Source organism: Thamnophis sirtalis, unplaced genomic scaffold (genome assembly GCF_051295495.1).
Source record: "Thamnophis sirtalis isolate CommonGarterSnake01/CBP01778 unplaced genomic scaffold, rThaSir2_p1.2 scaffold_1, whole genome shotgun sequence".
Classification (NCBI taxonomy): Eukaryota; Metazoa; Chordata; class Lepidosauria; order Squamata; family Natricidae; genus Thamnophis; species Thamnophis sirtalis.
Window position 1 is genome coordinate 9,920,389 of NW_028261381.1, and position 21,965 is coordinate 9,942,353.

The following is a 21,965-nucleotide window of genomic DNA, read 5'->3' on the forward strand; positions in this document are numbered from 1 at the left end:
CCAAAAGAAAATACAACTGGGTCTTATTTTTGAGAAAATACGGTAGGCACCGTATACCAATACCGAAAAGAGGTCTTTCAGGTAGTGCACATGCCCAGGTCACCTCACAACTGAATTATTGAAATGCATCTTTGTGGTGCTGCCCTTGAAGACCATCAGGAAGCTACAGCTGGTTGAAAATATAGTGGTGCAAGCAGTAATATGAGCTAGCATGCTGATGTGCCACCCAGCCTCCAAATTCAGTTAAGATACTTATGATCACATATAGTTCTGTGTGTTATGAGGGCTGGATAGGTGCATTATGAGAAACAAATTAAAAGACCATTTCTGGTTTGTACAAATGAACTTAAATTAGCGAAGGCAAGATTCCTAGAAATAAATGGGAAAAATCAGAATACTGAAATTTTTTTTGGTTTACATGGCATACTAAGCTATAGTTTACAAAACATAGTGGGTAAGTTTACACTAAGCTAAACTCAGTTAAATAACATTATGGTTTAGTGTATTGAGTGAATCAAGTCAATGTGGGGTATATACCGTTAGTTTCTACAGTCACTCTTGTCGATAAATAATATCTTTAGTGAGCTGTATGTCACTCTCAGTGTATTGTAAAATAGTGTGGCAGATCAGCGATTATCTTGAATGTATGATAACATTATTTTAATACTGTATTTAATGGTATCTTTTCCTTCCAGCACCAGAAGTCTTAAATTATGATCCCATTACTACAGCAACAGACATATGGTAAGGTAATTTCTTAAAAGATTAAAGCAACTTTAAATACCTTGATTGTATAGTTTCATCTTAAAAGCTTATTGATTGTCTCATTAGTCTTTGAAAATCCTTTTTGAACACTTATGGCCTTTGGGAACAAGTTATGATCTTCCTGAACTAGAAAGTGCATTTGGGGCAGACAGTTATTTCCTGTGAGTTTTTTTTCCAGGTGGAAACAGCCTAAAACAGATTTCCATGGACTTTTGCTTCAGTATATTTAAGCATCACCTGTTGGTGATTAATTTAAAGGAGAACTGTCATCTATGAGTATTATTAATTAAAATCTGTTAAATAAGTTACTGTTTTCTATGAAACCGGTGGTGGTTTGTTATCTTTGTTTTTCTGACTTTTCCTCAATGATCAGAAATACCATCATACTGTCTTATATTTATTTGGATTCTTTATACCAGTGTTTCCCAACCTTGTCAACTTGAAGATGTCCGGACTTCAACTCCCAGAATTCCCCAGCCAGCGAATGCTGGCTGGGGAATTATGGGAGTTGAAGTCCAGACATCTTCAAGTTAACAAGGTTGGGAAACACTGCTTTATACAATGTAATATGAATTCCAGGTGAAACAAGTTTACCGTATAAACCAGCGGTCCCCATACTTTCCAGCTTGGTGGCCCAGCCTGGCATAGGGGAAGGGGACATCGGAATGGCAGGTGCAGGCACAGAGCTTCACCCTAACCCTAACCCTGGTGCCATTAACCCCTATACAAAACTGGCTTTCATGAGTTTGGATATGGATAAGGAAAACAGTTGCTTACTTTCAGAAGCAATCCTCCTCTCATTCTTGCTCCAATAACCCAATCCCACTTCAAATAAATCACTTTTTAGTGATTTTAGAACTCAACCAGAACAGATCCTTAAGTTCTGTTCCTGAAAAATACGCTTGAATTGCAGAACTTGGGCCGTCAAACTCTGCTCATGTCTTCACTAATTTCAAGTTTGATGTCTGGAAGTTTTGTGTGTGATTCACATTATCTCTACAAGTACAATGGAATGTGTATGGCACTTGCTTCTATTCACTGTAACAATTATCTTTTGGATTGAGTATCAGGCAGGTGACTTCCCTGGTTTATTGCAGAATTAGATTGTGTCTTAGCATGGGACATGCTTGCCAGGATTTTTAAAGTCTTTATGAAAAGCCTTTTGTTTCTTATATAATCAAGTTAACATTTGTTATAAGACACTGATGAGACAAATATCCTGGTGCTTGATCCCCTATGTGGAAAATATAAACAAAACATTGCATGTTTCAGGAACTTATTTTATCAAAACCGTAATCCAAGTATATGAAAACTTTAATATAATTGGAATGACTTTCTCTGATAGGTAAATGAAAAAGCAATAAAAAGATAATGTTTTAGCATCTGTTACTTATCGGCAAGAAATATTTTCATTTCTAACATACATGAAAAACATATACCTTCTCTAATTTCAGGAGTGTAGGTGTAATCTCATACATGCTGCTTATACATGAATCTCCATTTATGGGAGCAGATAAACAAGAAACATACCTCAACGTTTCTCAAGTCAATGTGGATTATTCAGAAGAAACATTTGCTTCCGTTTCATCATTGGCCAGGGATTTCATCCAAAAACTTCTTGTTAAAAATCCTGAGTAAGTTTATGGGGATGGAGAAAGAGGTATAGAGAAAATATTTTAACATTAATATACCATTAGAAAGAAAGGCAGGATAAGAAAAATATTTTGATTCATAATGGGCAAGAGGGCTTTGGATCTATCATGGGTTCCGTATTTCTATCTGTTGATTAGCAATAGCAATAGCAGTTAGGCTTATATACCGCTTCATAGGGCTTTCAGCCCTCTCTAAGCGGTTTACAGAGTCAGCATATCGCCCCCACAGTCTGGGTCCTCATTTCACCCACCTCGGAAGGATGGAAGGCTGAGTCAACCTTGAGCCGGTGAGATTAGAACCGCTGAGCTGCAAATAACAGTCAGCTGAAGTGGCCTGCAGTACTGCACCCTAACCACTGCGCCACCTCGGCTCAGGAGGGTAAATGTTTGAGTTAGGGGGCATTATAGAGGTAGTAATAACTGGTCAATTTGGTTGACATCCCCTGATTCAAATACTACATTAGAAAAGCGATAGGGACTTTTCATCTTGTTTTCCCTCACTTCTGTCAGTATTTTTTCCTGGCTGCTAAGTTTCTGAAATCTAGGATAAAAGAGCTGATTTAGGGTAACTAGCTTTTGTTTAGGATTACATAGCTCACTGAGGAATCTGGTAGCAAGGTGTTGAAATTGTTATGGAGGAGAATGGAATAAACCCTCTTTCTTTTCCATTTGTATCCTGTCAAATCTAGTGGACAGATTTGATAGTCTGTGCCAGGGCTAAATGGTAGTGAACTATCAATTTTTTGGCTCAATTGCAACCTAAGTCCCAGATCTTAAATCTACATATCTCTTATTTTATTTTGTAGAGAGCGACCAACAGCAGAGGCCTGCCTGTCCCACTCTTGGCTTAGGCAAGGAGAATTCCTATTGTGGTATAGCCCCGAAGAAAACCCCAGTTCTTCTCCAGCATATGATAATATGAATAAGAGCATAGAAGAGAGAATTAATAACAGGCCCATGTCTAATGGAGCATGCATTGAGCAAGAAGATAAAGAGAATATTCCAGAAGACAGCAGTACAGTCTCCAAACGATTCCGGTTTGATGATTCTTTGCAATATCCTCAAGAACTCCCAACAGACTTAGTATGTTAACAAATGCACTCCTGCAGGTTATCTTGAATTGTATTTATGATTCTAAATTAATCTGGTGGCAAGTGGTTTGAGATGATAGCTTGGCCACAACTGCATTTTTGTTATTCTGGAAATGCACTTTCAGTTGATCTTGTTTGGACCCTTCTTTGTGCTGCCATTGCTGGCAATGGGCATGACCCCCTGAGAGACTGGAGTCTTGGCACCTGAAGTGGCTTGTTTTTGGAGGCAAACAGGTAACTGGGTATATTTGCACTTTCTACATTCAAAACATGGCATTTTGGTCTGATCATTGATAAAGTAGGTAAGAGTATTTTTAAAGTTAGCAATAGAGCCAAGTTCTAAGCCAAAGAGTGATGTGATAATACATACGCATTTGTATTGTAATTGAAACTACATGAACTTGGCAGTGTGAAGAAATGAGTCCTTTTGTTCATTCCTAGAAGAACATTCTCATCCTGTCATTGTTTGTTGAAAAAAGTCAAATTGTTAACAGTATATAGTATAGTCCAGTAAGCCTTTTTTCGTGTCTATGTTTTTACTTGGACTAATCACTAAAGTGCTAGGACTGGATTTCTGTTTAGCCACCTTTTTTTTTTACATGTTTACTCAGAAGGGGCCTTATTGCCTCATTTATGGGAAAATGAGTTTTCAGTTGTGGATCAGTTCCACATGGAACATAAATTGTTGTTCACGTTCATTTTTTTTGTTTGTTATAGAGATAATTTTTGGATTGAATTGAATGCAAACTTTGAAATCTTCAATTTCTTGTTTATATAAATAAGATGGAAGAGATTGAAAATACTTCTGGTGCCAAAAGAAAAATATATACCCTGCATTTTTTCTTTAGGAAGTAATGTTTTTTCCATGCCCAATACCAAGCTATTTAGAGACAATAACCTTGTAATATTATGAATTCAACAAATTAAATATTCTGAGGTTTAAATTTGAAAATAAGATCTTCCAGAAAAATGTACAGGGTCAGGTAATGGTATTAAATTATCTCCTCCCAAATTAAAAATACAATTATTTCTGTGCTATGTAAATTGAAACTGCTTATCTTGTCCAACAAAGATGGTAGTAATAGCACAATCCTATTTCTGTGAACGGAGAAGGAAATCCCAGTTTGTTAATGGATTTTACTTCCAAGGAAGGTGGTACAAAAAAATTGCTAACTGAAATAATGTAATGGCAATACGAATATTTCATTAATATTCATTAGAATAAATAAAGCAAAGAAAAATAGAGAAAACAGAATCAGTCTTTGTGACATTAAGTATCTAATTAATTCAGATGCACATTAATGTCCAGTCCTGAAATGTGCCATGTTAGGGATTAGATTAGGGTTTGCTCTCGGTTTACTAGCCTCATCTCACAAATAACAAGACGAACTGCATCCATAAGGGGTAATGCAGAAAGGAGAAAAAAATGGTGCAATTTCAAGACCAGAGTCTAAAATTAGTACAAAATTTCAATACTGAAAGCCATATTTTCCTCTGATTTTCAGTTAAAAAGCCAATATGCAATGCATGGGTTCCCCTACCCATAGATACATTAATCTAATTTAATTTTTAGAATTGGTACTTTAAGGAAGTCTTTAAAAAAAGATCATAATACATTAATATATTTTACTAAGAAAGAAAGATAAGTGAAAGAGTATGCCACAATAACAATTATTATAGCACTTTATAAAAAATGTATATGATACAATAAATATTTCTGTTGTGGTTTTTTTTTTAAGTTTACATTTCTCACTCTTTCCTTCCAGTCTTAAATCTTTTTTAATGTTTTGAGTACATGAGTAATTTTTGCCTTCAGTTGAGAGAATTTTTGAGATTTTATAAATACTTGTATATGTATGTAAATTTGGGATACGACTTGAATCTGACAGTTCTAAATTTTGAATATATCTAATTTTGTAAGTTTTCCTAGTTAATGCGTACATTTGTATATAATTTTATTGGAATTATAATTGTTCTCTGACTTCTTTTTTTGTGTTCAATATCAATGGGACTTTGTAAGTGGTTACTGGCACAGAGAGAATGAATTTTAAAAGGGTTATTTCTCAACTAGATAAAAAAAATGATTCCTAAAAAAGAATAATTAAAATTAGGAAAGGGTCAAATCTTAATTCTTGCCAATTTTTAGTGAATTTAGGCTCAAAGCTTCATCTAGAAAGCCTCATTATCTGAATTATTTCTCCCCTTCAAAAAAAGTTGTTTGGATTGAAGCCATAGTACAAAAGATATTTTAGATTTATGACATAATCCAGCTAATTTTTCTGTTGGGTGGGATCACTGCCCAAAAATAAATTAGCAAATATGGAGCTTTTTATCTATGACAATTGATTAAATATCAATTTACTTGCTGAACTAATGCCTAACGATAAATATTTTATATCAGATGCTCTAGATATAGTGAAAATTCATTTTAACTGATTTAATTGCACAGAGGTGATGGATTATTGTTCATGAATGTCTGATAAATTAGAAATGAATGGAATGGAATAAACAGAGTTGGAAGGAATTTTGGAGGTCTTCTAATCCAACCCCCTGCTCAGACAGGAAACCCTATACCATTTCAGACAAATGGTTGTCCAACCTCTTCTTAAAAACTCCCAATGTTGGAACATTCACAACTTCTGGACGCAAGTTATTCCACTAATTAATTGTCCTAACTGTCAGGAAATTCCTTCTTAGTTCTAGTTTGCTTCTCTCCTTGATTACTTTCCATCCATTGCTTATTTATCCTGCCCTCAGATGCTTTGGAGAATAGCTTGACTTCCTCTTCTTTGTGATAGCCCCTGAGGTATTGGAACACTGCTATCATGTCTCCCCTAGTACTTTTCATTAAACTAGACACACTCAATTCCAGCAACTTAGCCTCCAGTCCCCTAATCATCTTGGTTGCTTTTCTCTGCACTCTTTCTAGAGTCTCAACATCTTTTTTACATTGCGGCAATCAAAACTGGATGCAGTATTCCAAGTGCAGTCATACCAAGGCATTATAAAGTGGCATTAACACTTCATGTGATCTTGATTCTATCCCTCTCTTAAATGCAGCCTAGAACTGTTGGCTTTGGAAGCTGCAGCACACTGCTGGCTCATATTTAAATGATTGTCCACTAGAAAGCCAAGATCCCTCTCACAGTTACTACTATTGAGCAAGGTACCACATATATTGTACCTGTGCATTTGATTTTTCTTGCCTAAATGTAGAACCTTACTTTTTTAATGATTGAATTTCATTTTGTTAGATAGTACCCAATGTTCAAATCTGTCAAGATTCTTCTATATCTTAAGCCTATCTTCTGGAATGTTGGCTATTCCTGCCAGCTTGTTGTTGTATGCAAATTTGATAAGTTCCCCATCTATCCCCTAATCCAAATCATTGATGAAGATGTTGAGTACTGGGCCTAAAACAGAGCCTTGGGGTACTCCTCTGCATACTCCCCTCCATGTATATGCAGTTCCATTGAGAAGTACACATCGAGTGCGGCTGGTCAGGCAGAATCCATCTGGTGTTGATGCTGTGTAACACACATTTTTCTATCTTTATCAAGTAATAGGTTGTGGTCTACTTTATCAAATCACTTATTGAAGTCCAAGTAAATTATATCTACAGCATTCCTCTGGTCCACTAATTTTGTCACTTTGTCAAAGAATGCAATAAGTTTTGTCTGCTGTGATCTATTTTTGACAAACCCATGTTAGCTTTTGGTTATGATTTTGTTTGCCTCTAAATCAGGGGTGTCAAACTCAAGGCCCGGGGACCGGATCTGGCCCGCATGTGCTTAGATCTGACCCATGGGGACCCCCTGGAAACTGAAAAGGAGTAGCCCACATTGCCTCTGCCAGAGAAAACGGAGCTCTGTTTTCACTGGCAGAGAGTTACAGGAGGCCGTCGCAACCGAAAACAGAGCTCAGGAACCCACTTTCTCTGGCAGAGTGCTTGGACCACCACAGGTGCCCCCGACACGAGTGATGTTGAGCTGGCCACGCCCACCCTGGCCCTCAGAGGTGAAACACAACCCTGATGCGGCCCTCAATGAAATCGAGTTTGACACCCCTGCTCTAGATTTTCCACTGATTTGTTGCTTGATTATTTTTTTTCAGAATCTTCCCAAGTATTGAGGTCAGGCTGATCCAGGACTGTAGTTTCATGAATCTATTCCCTCCCCCGCCCCCAAGTTTTTTTATTTTTTATAAATATATCAAATCAGTGTGTGAACAGTGTGACATCTGGGTGTCATACATTCTAATGCAAATAAAACTAACAAAGTTAATTATTTCCTCCCCTTTTTTGAAGATGGGAACTACATCAGTTCCTTTCCAGTTCTCTGGCAGTTTTCTGGTGCTCCAGGGTATTTGAAAGATATAGTTCAGTGGTTCTGAGATCATGTCTGTCAGTTTCTTCAGAACCTTGGGATGTAATCCATCTGGTCCTGGTGATTTGAACGTGTCTAGGGTGGACAGGTGATTTTTTTGCCAATTTTAACTTGTCTTCCTAATCTGTTTTTATGGTGCTGTTTTTGATAGGTTGGACTGTTTTTTTCCCTTTGTTTTTTTCTCTTTGCATTCCCTTTGATACAAAAAAAACGATCTAAGTAGTTCTGCTTTCTCCCTGTTGCTTGTCACTTTCTTGCCACTTTCTCCCACTAATGAACCAATCATTTCCTTGAACTTTTTTCTTATTTTTTTTACAAGTTTTTACAAATTAACAAGTAGGTCATTATAATGGTATAAAATGAAAAGCAAATGGCATAAATTAAACGTTGTTCAGAATATAAGTAGCCCTTCATGATGACTACACTTGAGATCAGAATCTCTGTTGAGGAAACCGTCTTTAAGGGAGATACCTTTGCTCAATGACTACAATCCCGTAAACAGCTGTGTGGGTTATGAGGCAGACAGGAGCTTGCTGAAGCTCCTCTCCGTGCACAGAAGGCACATTGGGTTGGAGGAATGAAGCCTGGATCTTTGCAATCCATGCTTCATTTCTTCAGCCCAGTGCAGAAGTTCCCTTTCTTGCATGGAGGGATGGGGAACTCACTGGGTGTGCATGTGTGTGTACGCGCACACGAACACACATACAGATGAAGAAGAGGAAAAATCCTTTACTTGCATTCTTTACTGCCAGCGTCCTCACTGATTTCTGGGGAAGCTGTCAGAGAAGATAGCAAATGACGATCACATGAGTGCAGGGCATTGATGGGGTGGGGACGGTACAGTGTTTTACAAAGGCTGTTAGGCCCTTTCTGAACCGTCATAACTTCGAACACTTATTAAATTCAAGAGCCGAGGTGGCGCAGTGGTTAGAGTGCAGTACTGCAGGCCACTTCAGCTGACTGCTATCTGCAGTTCGGCGATTCAAATCTCACCGGCTCAAGGTTAACTCAGCCTTCCATCCTTCCGAGGTGGGTGAAATGAGGACCCAGACTGTGGGGGCAATATGCTGACTCTGTAAACCGCCTAGAGAGGGCTGAAAGCCCTATGAAGCAGTATATAAGTCTAACTGCTATTGCTATTGCTATTGCTAAATGACTGGTCGGACTATCTGTAGGAAGATAGATATGGCTGCCCCAAGCATCTCAATAGGGCAATTGGTTGGGAGAACTATTCTTTCATTAGGCTATGTGGCCGAAGGCTATGATAGTAGGCTACCAGTGTCCAAGAAAAAGAGGGGAGAGATAAGGATTCCTCCCTTCATTCACTTCCATGGATGCTTGCACTCTTGGCACTCCTTGGAATTGGTGTCTCACAGTAGCCCTTCCCTTCTTCCCAACCTTGACAAAGTCATTACAAGACTGTTAAGCTTCATTCGCAGCTGTCACCCACAATTTTTCCTTGAACGTCATCTCTTTAAGCTTCTATTCAGCCTCTGTCAGTTGAGCAGTTTGTTTGGTAATTTATCAAGTCTATGCATCACCAATTCCAATCAGACTGTTCCTAGATTCCTTGGAATTGATGTCTCACAGTGGCCCTTCCCTTCTTCCCCAGTCCTGGCAAAGTCATTACAAGACTGCTATACCTCCTTTGCAACTGTCACACACAATTTTTCCTTGAACATCGTCTCTTCAGGCTTCCAATTCAGCCTGTCAGTTTGCTAATTTATCAAGCCTGCGCATCACCCATTCCAATATAAACTGTTGCTAGATTTCATGCAGGCAAACAACACATCCACCGAATAATAAGATAAGACATCCTCAATTACAGAATTCCTAGGAGCTGACTCTTAGCTGCAGTGGGTTTGTCTCGCTGATGAAGGTGTCCAGTTGGGCGCCTCAGAAAAACTGGGCAATCCTTGAAAATAATTGGCCATGGAGGCATCAAGGCGAAAATGGCAGATATGGCAAGGAATGAGACAATAGATCTGAAGCCTAGAGGCCAAGGAGGAATAGTAATAATATTCCCAATAATCCCAGTAACCCAGTGGGATTTGGTCCATTTCATTCAAGTCTATTTTATTGATAGTTAATAAACCAATATTTTATTGTATTTGCATTTTGTTTCCTTACACAGCTAATATTTCATGAAATAATGCATCAACTGGTCTATCTTTATGTTCCTGATTTCTCTGAAGGAACCCTCATGCCATCAGGAGGGGACGAACAGTTTATACCCTTTGGTTGATGGATGCAGCTATGGGTGACTCCTAATCATATGTATTCATGAAGCTAACAAACTTTGAAGGTGGGGTATCAAAAAGTCCATTTTAAACCTTTAAGCCTTAATACAGCAAACTGTACCAGTTCAGTTTATTTGTTTGAAATTTCACTCATAATCTTCTTTCACATAAAAATATTAGCATTGAAAATATAAAAAATAGAAGCCTGTTGCTATTGTTTATCTGTGATTTGTTTCATAACAATTGCATTTCATTTTCAAAAAGGTTTTAGAGAACTTCCTTTGAACATCTGGATTATCTTAAACCAGTAGTTAAAATGGAAAGCCGCTTTCATTTTAGAATCTTTATTCCTGGCAACAAATGATGCTGAAGTGTTTCTGAAGCACCTGAGATAATCCCATCTTTGAATTATGACTTCCCTGTTTAGAACAATATTCAGATGATCTTCTTGTCTCTCTTATTCCTCCAACAGTTAGATCTTAGTCATTTATCTTCAGTCTACAAAATAGAAATAAAACAGCCTTTATTGTGTTCAGGTGTACATAAGCAATATGTACTTGTGGTACCTTCAAATGTGATTAGCTAGTTTATGGTTCAATATGTTACTGAATATAGCCTTAGATTAATACTTCTCTTTGTATTTTTAGCTCCAGTTTTACTTCTAATCTCTTAATCAGGAAAACCAATTTTTCCTAACAGTAGACTTAGACTGAGAATGGACAAAACTGAAATTAAAATAAAAAAAAATCTATATACAGGTAGTCGTCAACTTATGACCACAATGGAATCCAGAATTTATGTTGCTGAGTGAGCAATTTGTTAAGTGAGTTTTGCCCCATTTTACGACTTTTCATGCCACACTTGTTAAGTGAATCACTGCAGTTATTAAGTTAGTAACCTTGTTGTTAAGTGAATCTGGCTTCCCAAATTGACTTTGCTCATCAGAATGTTGTAAAAGATGATCACGTGACCTTAGGACACTACAACCATCATGAATATGAACCAGTTGCCAAGCATCTGAATTTTGATCACATGATCATGGGGATGCTGGAACTGAACTGTAACTGAAAAACGGTCATAAGTCACTTTATTCAGTGCCATTATAACTCGAACGGTCACTTAAATGAACCGTTGTAGGTCAAGGACTACCTGTATAAGCTTAAAAGAGATATTAGTATGCTCAGAAATACAAAGAAAATCTTGAAGCATGTAAGTGGTGCCTTAGGATGAACTCCCGCTGTATGCTCAGCAGTTACAGAAAGCCACATGTCCGCTGGGGGAGAAAAAAAATGGGATGATGCATAGTAGCTTAAAAGGAGGGTAGTTAATCTGCACTTCGTGTTGTGTGAACGCAGCCTCCACAGTTAGTTTATTTTGTGTATTGTCAACCTAATCAGGTTAATTCAGTAAAACATGAGTAAGCGCAGCATAGATTAGTACATTGGGGCTTTAATTGTAGCCATGTATTCTGCCCTGCCCTGTTTTGCTTTCTGCAGATGAAGCTGAAAGGTCACCCTAAACTTCACAGCTATCAAGTAAAAGGCACCTGGGAGATTTGCTTATATTTCTATTCCTAAAGTCAACAATTGTCACATCTACCGAAAATTAAATAAACAGGCGCATAAAATGATACGGTTGAAATACAGAAACTAAAGATCAGAAAATCCACAGTTGTTTGCTATTCAAAAAGCATGTGGGTGACTTTAAAAAAGAAATCATTCTGGCCTTTCCTAGCTTTCATCACCTTATTTGTTTCCTGTGATTGGGAATACAGTAAATTGTTTTGACGGGATAATGCAGTAACTTTTCAGCATTACTGACTTGGATTGGCTTGACTTGTCAAAACATGCTCCTGGAATCGAGAAACCAGATCTTGGGTTTGCACATTACAAACATCATGGTTTGCCCTAAGTATAGTTGCTTGGAGACCACACATGTTGTTCTGAAAATAACTGACTTTCCCCTGACATTTCAAAGGAAAACTTCCTTAACTTCTTAAGTAATGGACTGGGTGGGTGGGAGTTGATTCACTTTTGCAGTTACAATTATGCATTCCACGATTGTAGCTCTCCCAAATGAATTTTCATACATTCATTCTCAAGGGAATAAGAATTAAAATAAGTGATAAATGTTCCAAATTGGATTCCTGGACTGTTAACTTTTACAGTATTTAAGAGAAAAATATACTCTTGTCTTTGTACTAAAAACAAAATGCTCAGACTACTTTGCAGTGATCTAAAAGAATGTACCTATATAGCTAGCTGGATATTAATTCAATAAAAATTTCATCCAAAACAGTACAGTAGATATAGTAGGTTCCACCACAAAACCGCGTTCGACTAAACCGCGCTCGACGAAACCGCATAGCTGACGTCATCAACAGCGTGGAGACAGAAGCACACTGTAAACGCTAAACCTAAAATTAACCCCTAAACCTAAACCTAACCCCCCTAAACCTAATCCTAAACCTAACCCTAAACCTAATCCTAACCCTTAACCTAACCCTAAACCTAACCCTTACCTTAAGTTGAATCGGCTTGCTTTCAAAGCGCTATTTAAAGCGCCCTTCTTTCTCCGCGCCCCCTGTTGTCCCCCTGTTGATGACGTCAGCGACGCGGTTTAATCGGGCGCGACTTAGTCGAGCGCGGTTTTGTCGTGCCACGGATATAGTAAATACAGGTTATATATAAAAGGTTTAGTGATGATTTAGTTAGATCCTTAAACCAACATGAGATACCATATTTTTCGGAGTATAAAACGCACTTCCCCTCCCTAAAAAGGGTGAAAATTTGGGTGCATCTTATACACTGAATGTAGGACCCCGCCCACCCGCCGGCCCCCACCCTTTGGCCTCTGCCTCCCGGCAATTTGCCTCCTTGCAGCAAATGGGGAAAATGGGGCTTGCAGAGGCAGCAATGGCTATGGCAATCCCTGCAGCCTGAAACAGCTGATCATTGGGAGGCCTGTGCTGAAACTCAAGTTGAAAGGGGCTGTTTGCTGCAAAGAGGTAAGTCAATAACTAAATGCCTATAGAATGTTCAAATTATTAGACTTATTTTTTCAAGACTGCTTTATTATTGTTCTAGGCAACTTAACAAAATGGAGAATAAATGCTTGACTTGAAGTGCTATTGTACCTTCTTTTAAATAGCAGAGAATAACATATACTTCCAGAAAGCCACATCAATTTTAACAGCATCTGTACAAGTATATTCTGATATACACAAACAGTGTATATCGTCTGTACTGTTCGTTGTTGATTGCTGGGAGGCAGAGGCCGATTTTTTCCCCCTTGTTTTCCTCCCCAAAAGCTGGGTGCGTCTTATACTTCAGAGCATCTTATATTCTGAAAAATATGCTATATTGACTATAGTTCTTTTGTATATTACTCTTTCCCAAATAGGTGCCCTGCAAATTTATGAGAACTATATCTCCCAGAATTTCCAGCTGCCTTGCGGTTGTATTTCTGTAACATTTGTCATGAATACTTCAAACATGAATTGGCATATGGTATATATGAAAGAAGCATAACTGAACTGACGCAGGAAATTAAAACCACTGCACATCGATCATAAATACACCAAATGCAACTAAAACTTCATTTTGATTAATAGCTCTCAGAAGTTAACTAGATATCTACAGCGTCAAATGCATAGGCTACTTGAAACATACAAAGCAGTGGAATGTTCTTGATATAGCAAATGGTATAACCTGAAATTGAGAATTTGACAGGCTGTGTGATCTTAAAGTAAAGATGAATGAGAAACTTGCCATGTTTATCTTTCAACTGCTACATGTACACAAAAATTCAACTAACCTTAGAAGTTTGAGTTCGAAGTGTGGGGGGGGGAAATGCATGACTAAATCCTTGTGTCTTTATGGAGAGAATAATATCTGTGTTTCCATTATGTAGCTTTCCATTTTCTCAGACCTGCTTCAATATTTTATATTTATGACATGTAAAGGCTCTTCTCAAAAAAAAGAAATTCCACACCAAATCCTACAGCAGCATTCTAAAATAGATACATGTAATAAATACTAATTTCTTGCTTTCCATTTTTTGGGGCCAATGTAATCCCATTTCTTTGTGCAGCTAACAGCCAGTAATCCAAATAATAGAAAACTGCTGCATAAAATCTACTTGACGTTTTCAAACTTCTGAACTCAGTAATATTGGCAACAATTACAAGTCCACAAGAAATATTTTGACAAGGCTTTTTTCCGCTTTTATCAGTCAGAAATTTACATACTGAAATAACAGTGCGCCTCAAGTCAACTTTTGAGGTTTCCCCTTCGTTTTTCCTTACAAATATCTGAAACAAAAAAATGTATATATCACTTCTTCCAGCTTCTGCTGATTTTATGGTCATTTTTAGGAGACTCCAATCACATAACTCAAAGTGTGCTACAAATTGGATATATTTACTCTTCTGTCATTTTTGCCCTTATTTGCTTTTGAAATCAAACAGTATGCCACTCTGGTCAATGGTGAAAGGACTGGTCCATCATGAAGTCAATAAATCCCAAGCTCTTCAGATCTTTTAAGGATAGTAAATATCACTTTGAATTGGACTTAATAAGCAGCCCCTGGCGATGAATGGCTGAAAAGCTCACCACACTATTCAGAATTCTAATACCAATATAATGCAATCAAAGTTTATGAACAATTATAGAGCACTCTCATATAGAAGACACCTCAATGAGTCAAAACAGAGATAATATATAGGGGGCTATGGATACCCCCCCCCCCCAAATCAATGCAACTAGCTATAGCAGCAAAATTTCCTGGCAACAGCTACTGCTGAGCAACTCAAGATCATCTCCAGAATTTCCAAATACCACCAGTCTGGTCTTCTAAGAGGAGTTGAACCTCATCCAGAACAGGCCAACATCTTACATACATACCCATCATAGACTTTGTCATCATTGTTGCTATAGCTGCCTTTAATTCATTGGTTTTTATCCAACCCATCACTAGTTCCTAGTTTTTCTATGGCTTGCCTAGAATATGACAAAAAAATTTGGCACTACAAATGCTGATTTATCTGGGCAACTTTTTTCTAGACTTGGAAATTAAGCAGGATTGGTCCTGGTGAGTATTTGGATGGGAATCTTCCAGATAATGAAAACTCCAGAAATAAAAATCTCATCCTGGAAGAAGACAATGCTAAACTATTTCCATATTCTTTCCAGTAAAAGATCTTCATGAATTGGCCAAGAGTTGATGAACTCAACTTGAGGAAAATTTTAGATTTACTATTTATACTAGCCAGAGAATATCTGAGAGACCTGGTTTGCTCTTGCTACTAAAACTAGTCTTGGTCTTGATATGATTTTTCTGCCATATGAAATGTTGTTGCCCAGAATTCTACCACATCCGGCTGACTAACACCTAGTATGATTCACAAGATTGCAATGTATGGCTTTCTTTAGGCATAGCTTCCAAATGTGCTGGTATTTCCTGCCTCTACTCAACGGCTCCCCGCGCTATTACTTAAGGCAGTTGGACTTTGGAGCCTTTTACCATAAGAGCGATGTGATCTATGAAGATGTCATTCAGCCGGCAAGGACAGGTTTCTGCTTTCTTTAAACAGGCCTCCTTTAGTTTATGGCTTTTTAAAACAGGTTGATGGGAATAAGGCAAATGATATGTTCACCTTTGCTGAAGGTGAACGTATCTGGTCTTGTCGGTACCTGGGTGGGAGGTGATCAGAGAAGAGTAATCCTGAATTACAGAATTGAAGGAAAGTATGACTGGTGTACAATAAATAGAGTACAGGTGTTAGTTTATAGAGCCGAGGTGGCGCAGTGGTTAAATGCAGCACTGCAGGCTACTTCAGCTGACTGCAGTTCTGCAGTTCGGCTGTTCAAATCCCACCGGCTCAGGGTTGACTCAGCCTTCCATCCTTCCGAGGTGGGTAAAATGAGGACCCGGATTGTTGTTGGGGGCGATATGCTGACTCTGTAAACTGCTTAGAGAGGGCTGAAAGCCCTATGAAGCGGTATATAAGTCTAACTGCTATTGCTATTGCTACTGTAAGGGAGACTTTTCCGGTCAATTCTCTTGCATCTTGTAGGCTAAGGATTTTGGGTGTGGTTGAAATTGATTTGGTTTATAATGCAACTGTGGGGAACATGCCTATCACAATATAACTATAGAGAGCTTCAGTGTTTACTCACCACTTATATTTCACTTTTCTACCAGGAACTCAAGGTAGCCTCCCTAACATTCCAACCTCTAATTTTATCCTCATACAAAGGTAAGGTTTAGGTGAGATTTTCTGACCTAGAATTAACTGGCGAGCTTCTGTGGCTGAGGATGGACTTGAATCTGTGTCAACGTGCTCCTACTCTTACACCTTAATCACTGTACCACTGTACTAGGCTTTCTTTTCTGGCTTGTTGGTTTCTTTCTCAAATCCTGTTGAAGTACTAGTTCCCCTTTCTCATAACTTCTTCTGAATTTGAGCTGCTATCTTCACAGAATCACAGCCTGTTTTGAGTCATAAACACACATACCCATCAATTGTGTTGAAAATGCCAATTTCTTAAAAGAGATGTTGCTACAGTAATAATTTACTTTGGAATGGATTGCAGCTGGGGGAATTGACCAAATCGAGTGTGAAACAATTTTTTTTTAAAAAAACAACACAAATAGAAGAAAGGGAAGGTGATGATTAATTGGTGCACCACCCTTAGTATTAGGGAAGCAGGCTGTCCCCATATTTTTCTAATAGCAACAGAGCAAGATAAGAGAGGTGGGAAAATCTAATTTCCTAGATAAGGAATAGGAGAAAAGCTAAGGTAATCACAAGATGTTTTGGAGGTATGATGGGGGAATCATGGTCATCTGACAAACAGGAAAGAATGACATAGGTAGAAAAGGGAAAAATGGTCAGAAATAATTGGATTTGCATGGTCTCTGACTCAGACCAGCCAATCAAGTGTTGTTTGTTTGCTTAATATATAACCATGATTATATATGATCACGTGAACTCCCTGCTGTTTACGTGTCCATAAAACAATGAAACATTCACTAATAAGTTTAATGACATGCTTCTTTGCTCCCTTCCCTGCTACCCTTGGTATATCCTCCTGACAATATCAAAACTTAAATGCTCCACAGAATAGTTCTATTTTTACTCCCTCTCTGAAGGCCAAGAGAGGGATATCCAGATTTCTTGGGGCAAGCTGTTCCATAGGAATGGAGCAAAACATGGAAAACAAGCTTTAGAGCAGTGGTTCCCAATCTTTTTTTTTCCCATGCCCCACCTAAGCATCTCTAAAATTCTGACCCCCCTCCTGACATATAATTCTTACTTTACTCAAAAAATGAACTCATGCAGAGGAAGCCTAAAAGGCCATTAACTTGATTTAAACAAGGTTCAAATTGCCTCCATTAAAAATCAAATTGAGTTTGAGTTTGAGTTTATTAGGATTTATAGGCCGCCCTTTTCCCTGAGGGGACTCAGGGCGGCTTACAATCATTAGGAAGGGGGTGCAATTCAAAAATAAACAGTATGTGAACAAAGTAAAATAATAAAAACACAACTTGCATTCAACACTCAACACTCGGGTGGGGCAAATTAGGAGCTTATCTCCAGGCCTGTTGGGATAGCCAGGTCTTGAGGGCTGCGCGGAAGGCCTGGACGGTGGTGAGGGTGCGTATCTCGATGGGGAGGTCGTTCCACAGGGTCGGAGCTGCAACAGAAAAGGCTCTCCTCCGTGTAATCGCCAGTCGGCATTGACTGGCGGATGGGATTCGGAGGAGGCCCAGTCTGTGCGATCTTACCGGTCGGAGGGAGGTAATCGGCAGAAGGCGGTCTCTCAAATTGCCCCCTTGTGGGCCGCAAGTTCGGAACCACTGCTTTAGAGAAACCAATCAGTATTTTGAATTGTACTCAGAAATCTGTTGGCGGTAACACCTACAACCGCTATTAATAATTCTTGTTGCTTTCACCCACAAAAGGGTGGTGCTTCATTCTGTTCAGGGGAGCAATCATTTGGTTGGCTTCATCCACCGAATTCCCCTCCCAAAGGAAGGCTTAACTATTGAAAAATCGTACTCACAACTCACAACCTTCACTGCTGGATTGAAAAAGTCATCGAGAGGTCCAAAAGAATCAAGATATTCTTACTACTTGAGTCCCAGTTATGGTCATCGTTAGATCCATCAAGACTGTTTCTGTTTCATGTTTAGATCATAATCCTGAACAAAACGAATCCCAATAAGACACTTAACAGAGTGTTCTTCATTTAAGGCATTTTATGTGAACTTAGGTTGGCTTTGACGTTTATGATCAGGAAAGAATGGAAGAATCCACATGCCTTTGTGAGCAGCACTGGTTTAGCAATAGCAATAGCAGTTAGACTTCTATACCGCTTCATAGGGCTTTCAGCCCTCTCTAAGCGGTTTACAGAGTCAGCATACCGCCCCCCACAGTCTGGGTCCTCATTTCACCCACCTCGGAAGGATGGAAGGCTGAGTCAACCTTGAGCCGGTGAGATTAGAACCGCTGAACTGCAGATAACAGTCAGCTGAAGTGGCCTGTAGTACTGCACCCTAACCACTGCGCCACCTCGGCTCAGTGGTTTCCAGTTTGACCAGCTTCAGAGTGTGATTCAAGATACTGGTTGCTACTTATAAAGCCCTATATGGCCTAGGACCTGGCTACTTGGTTCTACCACAAAACCGCGGACGACAAAATCGCGGTCGACGAAAGCGCGTATGTGACGTCATCACAGCGCGACGAAAAAGATAGAAGATCGAAAAATGTAAAAATAAAGCTAAAACCTTCCCCTAACCCCCCCAAACCTAACCCTAAACCTAACCCTAAACCTAACCCTAAACCTAACCCTTAACGTAACAAAAAACCTAACGCTAACCCTTAACCTAACGCTAAACGTAACGCTAACGCTGTAACCCTAACCCTAACCCTTAACCTAACCCTAACCCTTAACTTAACCCTTACCTTTATGTGAATCGGCTTGCTGTAATTTAATTTTTATTTCAATTTTTCGATCTTTTTCGTTGCGTTGTGATGACGTCACATACGCGATTTTGTCGACCGCGCTTTTGTGGAACGCGCTTTTGACGGGTCACGGGCTACTTATGGTATTTGCCCCGCTGGTTCTAAGTGGCAGGATTGGCCCGCTCTGTTGATTAATTAAACAATGCCACTTGTATGAACCCTGAGAATAACAGCACCTGCCTTCTGGAAAGAGATCCCCCCCACCCCAAATCCAAATGACCCCAGCTTGCCATTTAGCAAGGTCTTGTTTCAAAGAATCCTCAGGCCTTTGGTGAGGGTGATTGAAGCCCTACTTTTCCTTTGTTCCCATCATTTATCTCACGTCTGCCATTTTTATTCTTTTGTTTGTTGTTTTCCTTGCGTTTAAATAACAATTTGTAAACTGCCCAGAGCAGTGTTTCTCAACCTTGGCAACTTGAAGATGTCTGGACTTCAACTCCCAGAATTCCCCAGCCAGCATTCCAGGAGTAAAAATACACAAACACACACACACAAAAAAATGACTCAAAGGTCCCCACCCAAAAAATAATTGTTGCAATGATATAAAGAAAAAGTTGCCTTGATGATTGCTGAGGCTCACTTGGATCACAACATGCTCATTTCAGCCCAAGGATTGAAAATGGATCTTTTTGTGCTGAGACTTGTACCGGCTGTTTTGGTGGAGATCTGGAGTTTTCTGGGTAATAACATGGAAATCGTTTTAAATGGGGAGCCCCCTTTTGCCTTTCTCGCTCTCTTTGTCTAAAGCAGTGTTTCTCAAACTTGTCAACATGAAGATGTCTGGACTTCAACTCCCAGAATTCCCCAGCCAGCGAATGCATTCGCTGGCTGGGGAATTCTGGGAGTTGAAGTCCAGACATCTTCAAGTTGCCAAGCTTGAGAAACACTGGCCCAGAGATTATGAGAATTGGGAGGCATATGAATTTAACATATCAGCTGCACCTTCACCATTTCTTTTGTATGCTTTTCTTCCAAAATGTGGAAATCATGTTCGTCAAATGCCTTCCCAGCTTGTCAGGAATCTTCTCTTCTTACCTCTCCTCTCATGTGATTGGCAAACTATGGTAACCTACAGTTTGCCACTTGGTTTATTTTGAACTGTTGTCATGAGCAATACTGAAAACATCATACCATTGCAATGAGGTCAAGGTCTCAAACAACACGATAAAATGTTTTATTGGACGCACTAAAATAATGGAATATGAACCTAGCAGGGACAGTATTGTGTTTATCTTAAAAAATATTGGGATGGAGGGGACGGGCAGGGCATACAATCAAAAAAATTAGAACTAAGGTTAATGGCCTAATTGTGAGACAGCGAGGGAGTGTTAAGCACAGCCCTGTTCGACAGCAAGATGTCAAACAAGGAAATAGTGTCGCGACCAAAAGAGTAATAATAATTGCAAAACTATACCGTAATTTAGAAAGGCAGCAAATTTCCAGGCAATTAAAAAAAACAAAACCCTGACCCTGAATAACATCCCCTTCCCCTCTTATGTCTTATGACACATCAAACTGTATGACGTTAGCCAACTGAGAAAGGCTGCTAAGTTCTTCATTTCCTCTCCTTTGCAGCTACGGGTATTCTTAAGATGAGGCTTTTATGCAATTATTCTGTCCTAGACCCAGAACTTCCTGTGAGACGGAAAAAATGCTGCTTTCAGATGTAGTTTTCTCAGGTTTTTCTATCCCTTCTTTCATCTGTTTTGTTTCTGCAGTTTAAGGGGGAAAGATTAAAAATTGCTGCATAGTGCTTTCACTGGGGGTAACACTCTCTCTAGAAGCATCTCCTGGGCATTGTCTGCAAGAAACATTTGTCACCTGGGTTGGGGAATGACTGTGTGTGTGTGTGTGTGTGCACTGCCACTATTCTGTCCCACGCAGCTTCCTAACCACAGTCATGGGTTTCCTGAGACAAAAGCATCAAGTTTTGCACTCACCATAATTTGAAAGTATAAGTGGTTGATTCTGGTTAATTTAGTATCCGTGAGAAATGGCAGAAATGCTCCAGAATTGGATGACATGCTTAACCGCAAGGAAACCACCAACCATGATTAAGGAGCCTCAAGACACAGGGTAAGAAGGCAACAAGCATCTTCTCAGTAACCAAGCAGAGCCAGTTCCACAACTGACCTTGGACATAAGGATCATGCTGGGGAAATCTTTATGTATTAAATACTTAGAATCAGCGCTATTCGTGATGGAAAAGAGTGGTTTGTATTTGAAATAAAAACGATACATTTAATATGAAAATATGAGAAGAGCCGAGGTGGCGCAGTGGTTAGGGTGCAGTACTGCAGGCCACTTTAGCTGACTGTGATCTGCAGTTCAGCGGTTCAAATCTCACCGGCTCAAGGTCGACTCAGCCTTCCATCCTTCCGAGGTAGGTGAAATGAGGACCGGACTGTGGGGACAAGTTGCTGACTCAATTTGCTAAAAAAATATATTTGTAAACCGCTTAGAGAGGGCTGAAAGCCCTATGAAGTGGTATATAAGTCTAATAAATAAATAAATATAATATATTTTTAAGAATAACATTTTGATTGGGAGCTAGTTTGGTGTAGTGCAGGGCTGCCAAACTTCCGGACCGCGGGGCCGATGTGTCACACGCTGGCCACACCCACGCCCCGTTTAGCGAAGGCGGGGAAAATGTCCTGATATGTCACGTGACAACATGAGTTTGATACCCCTGGTGTAGTGGGTTAAGGCACCAGTCTAGAACCAGGTGACTCTGAGTTTTAGCCCTGCCTAAAACCAGCTAGGTGACTTTCGGCAGTAACTCTCTCGGCCCATGGAAGAAG

At 39.3% G+C, this 21,965-nt stretch overlaps 1 protein-coding gene across 4 annotated transcripts in view; it reads left to right on the plus strand.

Moving 5' to 3' along the window:
- Positions 1 to 14,188, plus strand: part of STK17B (serine/threonine kinase 17b) — a 37,045-nt gene extending 22,857 nt beyond the window's left edge. The window contains exons 6-10 of one of the 4 annotated variants that reach the window (XR_015695702.1): positions 696 to 744; positions 2,220 to 2,399; positions 3,224 to 3,500; positions 10,028 to 10,198; positions 13,536 to 14,188. Coding sequence is in view for 2 of the 4 variants with exons in the window: in XM_087707654.1 (XP_087563780.1) it covers positions 696 to 744; positions 2,220 to 2,399; positions 3,224 to 3,500; positions 10,089 to 10,157 (575 nt within the window). In the remaining 2 variants the exon portion in view is untranslated. Of the gene's footprint in view, positions 1 to 695; positions 745 to 2,219; positions 2,400 to 3,223; positions 5,490 to 10,027; positions 10,199 to 13,535 lie in introns of those variants that run through there. The other 3 variants (XM_087707654.1, XR_015695707.1, XM_087707660.1) reach the window with 3 other exon arrangements.
- The last annotated feature ends 7,777 nt before the right edge of the window (positions 14,189 to 21,965 follow it).